This window comes from Scomber scombrus, chromosome 20, assembly GCF_963691925.1.
Source record: "Scomber scombrus chromosome 20, fScoSco1.1, whole genome shotgun sequence".
Taxonomy (NCBI): Eukaryota; Metazoa; Chordata; class Actinopteri; order Scombriformes; family Scombridae; genus Scomber; species Scomber scombrus.
The window spans coordinates 13,451,596-13,465,342 of record NC_084989.1 but is presented as its reverse complement, the minus strand read 5'-3'; the positions used below and the strand labels follow the sequence as shown (position 1 = coordinate 13,465,342).

Genomic DNA, 13,747 nt, shown 5'->3' with positions numbered 1-13,747 from the left:
CTAACCATGCATTATGGAGACACCACACCCTTGTGCCACCTCTGTCGGCCACCTTCTACCCGTCTTTTCATCCACCACCACCTAGTCATTAGTTGGGGTTGTCCTGTCCTATTCGCATGAACCTCTCTCATGCAGATGAAACACCGATCTCGTATTCTGACACATCTCTGCTTTAGTTCCCCGGCAGAACCACATTGTAGGAATAACACAAGACCTCTCATCACCTCCCAAGCCCAGCTGCACATTCAGACTCTGTGACTGGGCTCATTCATACCTGCACTCTCAGATGTTAGTTTTGAAACCTCTATTTCCCAATGTGAAACGTGAGCGAAATGAAATATACTTTCAAAGGCTTGTTTGAGTAGGTGATCTGAGCTGTCCCTTCCCATTCATCTTGTTATGATCTATTAATTCACCCAGACGTTCTCTAAACAGCCACCAGGATGGGACTCAGAGATGTAATAGTAATAATAATAAGGGGGTAACCTGATGCCTTGCCATTTGAAGTCTTACAGCTGCCAGGGCCTCCTCCTCTCTGTAAGATGCCACAGATAGCCATCAGTGGCTGCTGATATATCCTGAACCGTGTAAATCAGACCTATAGTAGCTGACAAGCTGTGTTTAGACTGTAGATGCAGAGATTGCCATTGCTTTGCTAGAGCATGTATGTAGTAGCAGGGGGTTTAACCACTAAACACAGGAACCATTAGAAGGTGGGGAGTGGGCATGAAATGTTTTCTTTTTGTGCCTCATGCATGTTGGGAGAATAAGGGACGCCTCAGAGCCACATTTGACATTTGTGTGCATCTATACTATCATGTAACATGTTTGTGTGTGTGTACGTGTGAACTCATGGTCTTTACATATGCAGGAGCTGCTGAAGAGGACCCCGAAGAAGCACAACGACTACACCTTGGTGCAGGAGTCTCTTCAGGTGATGAAGGCGGCGTGCTCAAGCATCAACGAAGCCAAGAGACAGATGGAAAAGTTGGAGATTCTGGAAGAATGGCAGTCCCATATTGAGGGCTGGGAGGTAGGCTTTAACTTAACTCAACACAGTGTGTAATAATTGGATTTTTTACCCAGTGAGATCAACTTAAATGGTTACAAAGACATGCTTCGTAGTCCTGTGTTGTCAGGGTAGGCCTGCAAGTTTTTTGTCCCCTTTAACTCACAGCTGAGCCCCACCAAATCTCAAAGTCATGACTTATTTAAAGCCACTTAGCCCTATGCCAGCAATTCACCAAGAATTCCAAGTGGCGTGACTTTTGTAGCCTTTTAAGCTTTCTTGTTCTCTCTGGGAACAATGACTTGTATTCACAATGGCCAAATTCTTTCCGCCTGGATGAGCCTGTAGTTACATGCTTTAGGGTGACCGATCCAATCATCATCAGTTAAACCACACTTCTTCGTCTGGAGGTTGCCTTTAGATTAGTTTTCTTCCTGAGAACAGGGGGATTCCTTAATAAGGGGTCAGTGGGCCTAGTAGTGGTTGGAAAGAGGAAACAGTGGCGGTAATTGTTAAGCAAGAGACTGGGATGCTTATGTAATTGACCTGGTTTCATCCAAAGGGGTCCTAAAGGCTTCCTGTAAACACGCAGACAAAGAGATGCTGTTGATACTGATGCAGGTTCTGACTAAGGTGTAATAAAACACAAGCTTCCAACTCACTCAGATATGATTAAGAGAAGATAATGCAGGGCACAGTTATTCTTCTTTGCATGTGAGTGAGATGTTCAAGTTTTTCTGAATGTGTTATATTAGGGTCACTGACAACATTGAAGTGTTGTTAGAGTATTAGTAAGTTTAATGGCTTCATAGTAAAATATACTGCAGGAAAATGAATAGCTGGGCAAACTTTATGTCAAAATAAACATCTTGAATCTATTAATTTAGAAGCAGACCAAAAAAACTAAAGCTTCTGATGGATTTAGACATATTGTTGGGAATTTATATAAAAAAAGCTGTTTTGCAGTTAAATAGGAGAGGGAAATAAACACTACAGATATTAGGTGTCTACAATCACACACATACACACACACACAGACAGCTAAAACTCTAATAGTAATGTGATCAGAATGAGGTTCAGTGTTGGGTGGGGTGACATATCTTGTACTCGACAGTCCTGGCTGTAGCTACTCTGTGGTTTCCCCTCAGCACATTTATTAATTGTAAACATTAGCTCATTCTGGAGCAGGATCGTCTGAGTGCTGCACGCCAGGCTCTGAAGCTCTAAATGAGATGAAACTAAGACGGAGAAAAACAGGGGGAAAAAAGAGAGAGAGAGAACTGACTGATGGTTGCATCTTGCATTTCTGTGTGGGTGTTTGAGGAATGATGGAGGGATGAGGAGTGATTGTGAGAGCTGCTGTTTTTCCGTTCCTGCTCCTCCGCCCGGCTGATTGCTTGTTAGCGCTGACCTGCTCCACAGCTGGCCGCCCTCAGGGCATCCTGGCAGGTTCACCTCGCGTGGGAGAGACGGGGCGATGGCCCGCCGTGGTCACCATGGTGACAACTGCCAGCATTTGTCAGGGCAGTGATTGTCAGTCGGTTGCAAGTGCCTGTGTTTTGTCACTGCGTGCCATAGAAATAAAATATGTTAATTTTAGAGCAGAGGGTAGTAGTTTCCACTTGTGTTTGACTTCACATTCTGTACTGTTGTTTAGTTTAATTAGTGTTCTTAAAAACTACTTGAGTTGTGGAGTTTGCTTGATTTGGCTTTTTTAGTTAAAGCATCTTCTCTTCTCAGCTCTCCAGATAAGTGACAAAATACCTCTTCAGAGTTTAATACAAACCTTTCTACCATACTTTCCCCTTAATTAATGGCATGTCCTGCTTTGTCATTTCTCATTTTTTATCCTTTTTTCTGCAGTTATTATGCCTGGCAGTTGTCTGACTACAAAAATACAGGGTTGAAATTTAGATGAAACAGATGACTGAGGGTTTAAAGTGTTGCTTAAGTTTTAGACTGAATACACCCACTGCTGTTGGGCTTTGGCTTGGAACAAGATTGATGTGAAGAGTGATAGAAAAGGGCCTTAGAGAAAAAGAAAAACCAAAGAAGGCTGCACCAAAAAGAGGTAAATTGGCTAGTTGCTCTATTAAAAGCACATGAAACACAAAGGGGAAGTGTTGGTTCTTCCATTAAGGAAATGCAGATCTAAAGCCTGGACTAGTGTGGTGTTGCCATTGGCCCCTTCAAGTGACCAAGACAAGCTGGCCTTTCCATGTCTGGCGTGCACACATTCACTGGCTGCAAATTAGTTTAACATCTGGTCATAGGCTGGGGAGTTAAAAGGCCCCGAAAGAGCGGGAGAAGAAAAAAACAGTTTGGGGGAAGGAATGAAAGAGATAGAGGAATAGACCGGGGAATCAAGAGGAGGGGGAAAAAAGTGAGAGATGACGGGCAGAAGGGAATGGAGGAAGGGGAGAATAAAAAAGGCGAGGCGAGAAAGATGGAAAAAACGGGATAAGTTTTGGCCCGCTGATGTCTCCAGCAGGAGGAAATGCTTAGCACATTTTCCGGCTCTGTGCGCATGGGAGTTATTTTTAGCTCTGAAGGGCCGATCAAACGTGGTACATAAATTCCCAGAGCAGGCAAGGTAAGGGAAAAGACAGCACATTTTATCACTTGCAGCAGGACCCCTAACCATTATGGTGACCAGGCACGACAATGCAACACATAGTTTGACTGGACGGGATGTTATTCTATAGAAGCTATTAACGGCTGCGTATTTTAAAGTCCCAGACCAATCTGCTATGAGGAAGCAGGGGGTGTTTTTACAGACCCCTGAGAAAAGGAACAGGAAAGGTTGGGCTTTGTAATCCCTCCTCCTGTTCAGACACCATGTGTGAGCATTCAGTGGTATAGAAATGATTGTAGAAACCTTTCTGAAGAATAGAAACTTTCTCTTTTAAATGAAACTTTCACATTAACATTATTTGCCTGTTTGAATAACTTACTGAATAACTGTGTCCATCTATATGTCTAAGCTTCTGTTATACTGTCTTTCTTCTGTCTGTTTAACTTTTGCATCCATATGTCTGTTTCCAGGGCTCCAATATCACAGATACATGCACTGAGATGCTCATGCAGGGTGTCCTGCTGAAGATTTCTGCTGGAAACATACAAGAGAGGATTTTCTTTCTGTTTGACAAGCTTCTGGTATATTGCAAGAAGAAAAACAGGTGTCTTGACTTTTTATTTAATACTCCACAGACACAAAACAAAGTAGAAGATACATTTAAATACTAATTAGACTGTTTGTATTTTTTTAGGAGACAGAATAAAGATATTGGTCATGCAAATGTGTAATTTCCCTCTGTCTCTACGCTCCGACAGAACATTTAAAGAATGAGCTTCATAAATAATTCACTGCACCAGTTTCTTTACTTTTGTAAAGAAAAGGGAGCAGTGCACTGAGGGATGTATCTTAGTTTTTCACAAGGGAGTACAAAGAAAGTTCATGCTGCAGAGGAGACACGTGAGAAATTGATTTCTCACTTTGGGATATGTGATTATTTGAGGTAGAATAATCATCATCGCTGGACACATGTTCCTTTTCTTTTAGTGCTGACTTATCTTTAGTGTAAATTTCTGGTGTAAATTATGATAAGCGCTAGCTGAGTCAGGAAACTCTTGCTGATTGCAGACTGTTGTTGTGCGTCTGCAGGCAAGGCACTTGATGAATAGTCTTCTCTGTATAAATTAGTTTCTATTTTGTCGGGTCTGTGCTGCTCACATTGAGTCACTGATGCAGCTGCAAACAATGTTGCTACGTCCATTGTATGTGTTTTTGGCAGCTTTTGTTCACTCACCATCAGCCAGGCTGACACCAGCTCTTATTTGCTTTTACCAGCTGTGTACAGTGTAATGTCTGATGGTGGTGCATAAAATCTAATTAATTCACCGACTAAATAAAGAAAAAGGAAGAAAGAAAATAACATTAGTTGAACTTAAATCCTGTAAGTTTTCTAAATTGGATACTTTTTCTTGTCCTAATTTGGTTAGCACATGTGGACAAACATCAGATGGGTGTAATTCTGAATGAGCTTCAGTAAGCAATAAGATATTTAAACCCTTATCTGCTTGTTCTTATTCTTTATTCAAGGCGTTTAAAAAACAGCAAAGCAGCCACTGAGGGCCCTCGCTACCTGTTCAGAGGCAGAATCAACACAGAGGTGATGGAAGTGGAAAATGTGGATGATGGCACGGGTGAGTGGTCCTGTAAAAAGATCCAACATTTATTATGGACTAATGTATGTTTACACAGTTAGATTTTCTTTCTCTTTATTTGCTCACTCGCTTTCAGATCTTCATTTTTATTTCAACACTTTCTGGCTGATCGAGTTTAAAAATATACCATAATAATCCACATAGGAAAGTTGACATAGTCCTGGGCCTAAACTGCCGGACAACTATGTGATTTTACACTTGGATCGTTGATAGAAAAAAAACATTTACCTATAAACATTTTTTTAGGCATCTTAAGTTACATATTCTTGAGTCTTTGCTGCCGCTGGTGAACTTGAGCGCTTGTATCTCTTGGCCTCACATAGCCACTGATTATCATTTGTATTTGTAGAAGCCATCATTTCCTCTCCAACAGACCTAGATGGGCAGTAATATTGGGTTTTTTTGGTGCGAGATGGATGGGTTTGGGTCTGGAGAGGGAGGATAAACACATGAGGCAGGCGGCGGTGCAGTAACTCGTGGGTGTTCTGCACCACAGGCGGGAGATCTCAATCTGAAATCCAGGGCGACAGGAGTATTTTAGTTCAGATTCCTACGTAATGAAAGCTCCGCGACTCTTTCCCAGGCACACACTTGCTGCCCGAGGTTTGAAAAAAACAACAAAAAAAACACCCTCGAGGCTTACCATATAAAGGACACCACATTGTAGATGCTTTTAGACATGATTGTAATTGATGATTGTAATGGTTTGCATTTTGTTACACCCTCAGAGGGAAACATCAAGAGGTCAGCTGTAGAGGTATTTGAAATGTTGCTAAGAGATGGAAATAATGACAGCGATTCAACCAACGGTCAAGGGTTCATTTCCATTTGCTTGAGGTTTTGACAGTCTCAACATCGATATATGAGTGTAGGTGGTGAATTACAAGTAGCCATCAGCTCTGAGAGAGTTTTCTGAGGACTCCGTAGTAAATAATGCTGATAGATGGGTCTTCCTCTGCATGTGTGTCTACTCGTTTATCTCATTAAAGGAGACGAGCGATAATCAATGTAGCACTCAATAGAGCGGTTATGATGGCTGGTGCAAGAGCTGGGAAAAATGAGTCTTGACTGAGCGTTTGTGCTATGATGTAGTATATTATTCTCAATAGTTGTAGAATGAATTTTTTTTGGAAAGCAAAGGATGCACTACTCTAAAAAAAAGCCTTAAATCACAAAAAACATGTTTATTTTTTGGTCTTCCCTGTATGAAGCTCGGTGTTACTATCACAACTTTATTCACCCATGTTTTCTCTTACTTGGAGTTGTGTCTCATGTTAATGTTGTGTTTTACGCGGTAACCCCCATTTACTATGAATCTTACTTCTTAACAACTCTGTTTACAGTGTCATGATCAGCGCCACCACTGATTCATGGCGCTCCCTTTTCAAACATGAAAAAGTACTGTATGAGTCAAAAAAGCGGACTGGTGTTGTTCCACCCCTCAGCTAGCAGAGGACTTTATAAAACAAGTAGAGTCAAGATATTTCCTTTCTGTGCTCTCCTCCTCTGCCTCGCAGCTGACTACCACAGCAGTGGGAACATAGTGAACAACGGCTGGAAGATCCACAACACGGCAAAGAACAAGTGGTTTGTCTGCATGGCAAAGACCCCGGAGGAGAAGCAGGAGTGGCTGGAGGCCATCATGAAGGAGAGGGAGCGGAGGAAAAGTAAGAGGGCGCTTCTGTGTATCAGTATCAGGGCGGGGGTGGATTCATTTTAATACATTCGGGTAGGGGAAACTCATTTTGCTTTATTTTTTTTTTTTCCTTTTCAACATCTGTCTTGAATTATATAACTCAGAATATATGCTGTGTTTTTGATGATTAATGATGAATAAAAAAGCCCTTATTAGTATGTGGGATCTGCATGACAGAAAAGAGAGAGAGTAATGCACAGGCTTTGGTTAACAGATTTTCAAGCTGTCACTCTTGTCAAGCAACATATATAGTTGACAACAGCATATTTTCAGTTTTTTCTTTACTCATTTTCAGATAGTGAACATGATAAACTCTTCATAATGTCAGTCATTAACCCTGCCTAAGACTATTAGCGCCAACACTGAAAGGCACCACTAATTATCTTGTGAAATTAGTAGACATTAACCTTCTCCAGTTAGTAATTGATGTCACATCTAGTCTCTGAGCTGACTGCGAAGATCACGAATGCCATGTTACTGACAGGCTATTTGCGCCCACCTCCCTCCTCTGCGGTGTAGGTCTGAGGCTCGGCATGGAGCAGGATACATGGGTGATGGTGTCAGAGAAGGGGGAGAAGCTCTACCACCTCATGACCAAGGGTAACCTCATTAAGGATCGGAAACGAAAGCTCACCACCTTCCCCAAGTGCTTCCTTGGAAGGTAAGGCTCACACTGCTGATCCGGACACTCAGTTTGTCCGGAGAGGAAGCTGCTGAGTATTTAACGCTTGTGGTTTCGTCAGTGTGAGCCTTGTCACTGTGACAGAGTGTGTGAATGTCAAACTGAATGAGTGTGCCATGAGCTTTTTTAGATAAACCAGAATGAATATCTAATTCTGCGTATTTGTACTTTTGAGATTCGTAGGTATTTTTATTTGATACAATTAGGTAGGAAGGCTTTGTGCAGGGTTAAGTGAATTATAATAGCACCCACAGTGTATGATAATATCCTCAGAGCAGATTACGCGGAACACATTTGCCGTGCAGATCCGTTTCTCTATTCCTGCTTTGCATTCGTAAATTGGCAAGGATTTCTAAAGGCAGCTGGGAAAAAGAAAGTGTCGGCGCTTTTTGTTCAGGGAGACTGTGTGTTATGTATATCTGCAGTCTCAGTCATGGGAAAATCAAATCCAGCCAGATTTGCCCATGAATCTTATTTAAGGATTATTGGTGTTGTGTCTGGGGACGGATCGGCCATTGAATGCCAGTCATAAATCACAGGGAGATATCCCTGTGTGGCTCAGCTGACTGCCTGCTTTCTCCCTTGCCATGTTAGATTACAATAAGCTCTCTGCTGAGGAATCCATGAGGTAACTACTGTAGAGGGCCCAATAAGCCAGAGCAGCTTCTTGTTTGTTTGTTTGTTTGTGTGTGTGTGTGCGTTTGTGTGTGTGTATGTGAAGGGTGGGGGTAGTTTTGCCAGTACACTTTCCACGTTTGATAAGTCTAAACACACATATCTGTCCTTTATTTTTGATAGGTAAGAATATTTAAGGGGTGCTTTGCTAAAAATCCCATCCTTGGGCTACAGTATTTTTAAGTATGCATGAGTTTATGCCCCCGTTTCAGCATTTTACTTTCATCATATAAGCTGTAGATGTCTTTCTGTCATATCAGTTTTTCAGATTTTCACAAATAAGTAAAAAAAAAAAAAAAAAAAAGTTGTGCTGACGTTAGTTTGCTCAGGCTTTAATCCTGTACAGGGAGACACTTCCTAGATGCAGCTCGGCAGCTCCTGCAATCAAGTTCAAAATCAGATAATCAGAGGGCACAGGCTGTAACTCCAATCACTGATGTGTGTGAGTTCCTGTCTCTCTGCTGTATTAACTACCAGAACCCGCTGATCCTCAAATCTTATACTGTGATAAAATGTTCTTTACTTTAAGTCTGAAAATCTTGATGGGACACAGCATCTCTTGCTCTGCTAAGATGGGAAAGAACAGAAAGCTATAACCTCAATTCTTATGTCCATTCCTCACATTCAACATTACTTCCTCTTTTGCAAATAAATGTGCTTCCTGTATTATAAATTCATAGCTGGTTGTAAGTATGAGAAGGTGACAAAGCTGGATTAGGATAGCAAAAATCTTCAAACATCTGGCTGTAGCCGAAGAGTTTTCTATGTTTGAAAATGAAAATTGTATGTGACGGCCAGAAGTCTTTTTATAGAGTGACGACACTATGCAATTTAAGAAGGGTTAGAAAAAACATGAAGTATTTTCACAAGAGAGTCTTGGTTGGATGTTATTTAAACTGTACTCCTATCTGGACAGTTGAAATCCCATAACAAATTTGCCTTATAAACACCCCAGTACGATCCAGAATGAAAGAGGTTTTGACTGGTAATAGTCGCGCTGAAAATCACCCGAGCTCAAACATTCATTTCAAAATCCCTGTTATTTTTAAAAGCATGGAGAGAGAGAAAAAAAAAGGAACAGCCAAAAAGTCCAATTGGACATAGTTGCGGCCAAGTTACATCGTATGGTGGTTTGGAATGAGGAGTTACTTTCTCCTTTGGTCCATGCAGACAACACCAGATCTCTCGCGGTCTGGAAGAGGAATGGATCTGTCAGCTAAAAAGATTAAAAGGATCAAACGTTGGTCACATGTGGGTACCTTGTTGAGTCTGAAGAGATCATATGGTGAGAAAGTAGTTCAAGTGAAGCTCCCTTTGGAAACATATATAGCTTGGCTAACACCTGGATGACCACTTGCGGGTGAAAGGACATCACTAGCCCCCTTGTACTTCCCCTGTCTGCGATGATTTTGGAGATGATTACATGTAGGCGTAATTTGCGAATTGGAACCAGCATGGTATGTCTCTGATGAAAGCCACATTGCCTATGGCTTCAGTTTAGCCCACTCCCTCCATTGTGAAATGAGTTTTCTTTATTCTCTTTCCACGCCTCCTCTTTCTTTTTGATTGTTTTTTAAGACTGAGGGCTATTTCTGGGTCTCAAACTCCTCCCCTTTAAATGGTACAATCGTATTTGTGGTTTGGTTCCTGCGACAGTGTAATTTATCAAAGGAACTGTGTGTGACAGCCACCTAGCTTGCAGTTATCAACCCATTTTAAACCGAGAATAAACAAACAAAAGAGACTCATATTTTTTGTCTTGTCTACACGGGACAGACAAAAGTGTCTGCTTGTTGTGATAGATGTTGATGAAAAGTCCTATAAGAGTTCCATGGAAAGGTTAGACGTCCTGTATGAAATGCCCTTTATCTTTGTCAGCCTCTGCTCTTTTTCATGACATTACTTGGAATACACCCTTTGCTCTATCAGCATACAAAAATGAAACATTTATCTATATCCTGAATGAAAAGGTTTTTCCTTTTTCACCTGTAGATGCAGATAACACAAACACAGAGCTCAGTTAATGTATTGATATATATTGTACAAAAGCAGATATAATCTGGGATTTGATTATAATGCAGAAACTTGAAGCAATAGTTTGACATTATGGGAAATGAGAATGGGATAGGGTTAATGGGACAAGTTAGCAACAAGCTAATTAATGCTATGACGAGCTAACCAGCTGCTGGCTGTAGCTTCATATTTAGCAGACAGACATGAGAGTGGTATTGATCTTAATGAGGAACAATCAAAGTTAAATTTCAGTAGAAGAACAGCTGCAGGTTTTTATCTGCTCATCTGCTTTATCAAGAATTTGACGATTAATCAAATTTGATTGACAGCAACATGAAAAGATATACTAGCATGCCCAATAAATTATTATTAAATTAAAATAATTATTGCTAAATTCTTATTGGTGCAGGGAAATAAATGACTTCACTGTGTTCCAACTGTCCAAAATAGTAACAGGGGTACAAACAAAAAACATGTCTAAAGCAATATCTCATGATAAATAACAAAAACTGTGCTCACAGTAAGAGGCTAATTGGCAAAACGGTGTCTTAGGCACGCAGGTGGTTCGAATCCCGATTGGAGGTCCTTTGCTGCATGTCACACCCCCCTCTCTCTCCCATGTTTCCTGTCGGTTTACTGCTAAATAAAGGCGTCTATGTCAACAAAATCTTTAAATAGAAAAAAAACAGTTTCTTAGGGCCTTTAAAGGCAGAAATAAAGTTAAATTAGCTTAAATATTGTGTTTTTTTTCACAACTACACATGTAGATCTCAATTACTGGAAACTGTTTATCGCATATATCCTTATATACCTGATGCCACGCAAACTATGTAGCTAAAACTTTCACAGTGTTTTTCCATCTATGGTTAAAGTGCAAAGGTGGACAAATTGACATTTGTGGAGCGAAAAAGACGTTAAGCATGAGTGGTTAAAGATTATATAATGTTCAGCAAGGGGTGGGAGGAAGAGGAGATGGGGTGTTTGGTCAGTTGTATCTATAAAAACTTTTCTAATTGCTTCCGGCCCTCCTGTTGACAAGCGGTCGAATCCATCATGGCCTGGAAGTGAATTCCTTAGAATTCCAATGGTGCTGTTGGCTTTTATCTGGAAACAGGACATCAGGGATGTAATCAGATAGGCTGCTCCTGCTCTGCCTGTTCTGCCCATTCAGTCGCCACTCTCTTTCTTTCTTTTGTCCTCTACTCTCTCTCTCTCTCTCTCTCTCTCTCTCTCTCTCTCTCTCTCTCTCTCTCTCTCTCTCTCTCTCTCTCTCTCTCTCTCTCTCTCTCTCTCTCTCTCTCCCTCTCTCTCTCTCGCTGTCTGTCTCTTAGTTGCTAAATTATGTAGAATTATCCCATTTAGCTCATTTAGGCCATCAGAAGATTGGATGCTGTGATTGTTGCTCTGGCAGTTGGTATGTTTCCTCTTCCCTGCTGTAAATGATGCAGAGCAAAAATTATCTTGTGTTTTTCCATCGAGAACTTCCCAAGAAACAATTATGTACTCTCGTATTTGATAGTGTTACATTGTATGTCCAAAAATAAATAAAGTTTGAAGCTGACAAAACACATAAACCAAAGCCTGCTAGTTGTTTTAACAAGCTGATGTGGCCCCCAACAGTAGATAAATAATTTATTTTTGCCAAGACAGCGTTTGTTACCATAGTCACATCTATTTAAAGTAAATGTTGTTCGTCAAAAGCCTCTCAGGAATGATGGCAAAGGCCTCTAGTCAGGCATTTCCCATTTTGCAGATTACAAAGCAGAAACATTCTCCCCCCTCCACTCATCATACACATTCTCCTCTATGGGGTGATGGGATATCTCTTGGAATTTTTATGTATGTTTGTTATGTTTCTCCTGAGTGAATTTGGGTGTTATTATACCAGTGTTGTTTTTTGTGTGTCCCCAGTGAGTTTGTGTCTTGGCTGATGGAAATCAATGAAACAGGCAACCCAGAGGAAGGGGTTCACCTGGGTCAGGCTCTGTTGGAGAATGGCATCATCCACCATGGTGGGTTTCTCACAGTTTTCTCCTTCCCGCTCTCCAGCTCATACCTGCTTTATCATCCTTTCCTGTTTTGTATCTAAAACCAAATTTACCACAGACTAATTTACACTGTGCTGCACGGTGTTGAGCATGCAAATGCCTGCCATTGCCTAACCTAATCTCTAGCCATGTCTAATGAATGTCCCTCATCCTGAAAGTAGAATTTCACTATACTTTCATTCCCTGGCTGAAGCCTACAATGTAGATGCAGCTGTCTTATTTATGTCTTAGCAGGTGTCCCATTTAAACACTCCCTTGACACAATGTTTAGGTATGGGATTATAAATATTAATCTCCTCTAGCTGTAATGTTTGTGTAATATTTGCTCAGTGGCTGTTTTGTGGTTTTGTGTAACAAGTGTGTTTAGTGCATGAGGCTTAAGCTGGCTAATGCTTTGCGTTCACACTAAATGGCGCGTACCACTCTGCATGTATATTTTCCTCAAAAGAGTAGGGCCCCTGGCCAAGTTGTATCTTAAATCACTCAGGGGTGCTTTATTGCTTCCTCACAGAGAAATGAGATTGGGCTTTAGAGCTGAGAGGAAAAGAGAGGAAAAACTCTGAACCCCTCTGAGCTCTCACAGTGCAGTTAGAAGTCACCATGTAAAAAACGATAGAATATCTTTTCATAAAAACCTTTAATGGAACCTGCCGATCCGCAGCCAGGAATACAGAGCCAACTGTTATTACTGTTAGGAGGGTCCTCAACAAAGTCGCCTAAAGCAAGAGGCGCAGGGAGCTCTGCACTGCAATGTTATCTGTGACTACTTTGTATGAGGTTTGAGGCTTCCTCTTGTCTGGAAAGCTTGTTTCACTGTGTAACCCTGCCTGGCTTGAATATGTCTTTAAACCTCTTTTACTTTGCAATTTTAAGCAAGGATGAATAAGGCTCCCTTGGGGTTTGAGACTTTCATTTTGGCACATTTCATTTAAAAAACCTCCTTGTGTTCTGAATTGCATTTTTAGTCACAGACAAACACCAGTTCAAACCTGAGCCTGTGCTGTACCGCTTTCGCTACGACGATGGCACCTACCACCCAAGAAGTGACATGCATGATGTCATTTCAAAGGTAACTTTGATAAAGAAGAGTCTAATTTAATTAGAATCACATTTTATACACCTATCACTGAATTTCACTAAATGTGTTTGCTTGTCTTGTTTATGTAAGGGTGTTCGGCTCTTCTGTCGCCTTCACAGCCTCTTCACTCCTGTCATCAGGTAGGCGGCCATTTTCTTTTCCAGTCCATTGCAAACCATCCAGGTGGGGCTCCAGTAGCTCAGTGTCTGACTCTTGCTTCTAAAAGTAATTCTGCCGCAAAGTGACCACAGTGGAGGAGACAAACATCACAGTGAGCTATGAGCTCATTGTTCTTAAAGAGGAACTGACTTAAAAGGAG

General features: G+C 41.2%; 1 protein-coding gene across 1 annotated transcript in view; it reads left to right on the top strand.

Moving 5' to 3' along the window:
* Nucleotides 1–13,747, top strand: part of prex2 (phosphatidylinositol-3,4,5-trisphosphate-dependent Rac exchange factor 2) — an 89,491-nt gene that overhangs the window by 21,960 nt on the left and 53,784 nt on the right. The window contains exons 6-13 of the mRNA XM_062441526.1: nt 872–1,033; nt 4,055–4,188; nt 5,112–5,215; nt 6,754–6,903; nt 7,452–7,593; nt 12,214–12,314; nt 13,316–13,419; nt 13,519–13,568. Of these exons, the coding sequence (XP_062297510.1) occupies nt 872–1,033; nt 4,055–4,188; nt 5,112–5,215; nt 6,754–6,903; nt 7,452–7,593; nt 12,214–12,314; nt 13,316–13,419; nt 13,519–13,568 (947 nt within the window). The remainder of the gene's footprint in view (nt 1–871; nt 1,034–4,054; nt 4,189–5,111; nt 5,216–6,753; nt 6,904–7,451; nt 7,594–12,213; nt 12,315–13,315; nt 13,420–13,518; nt 13,569–13,747) is intronic.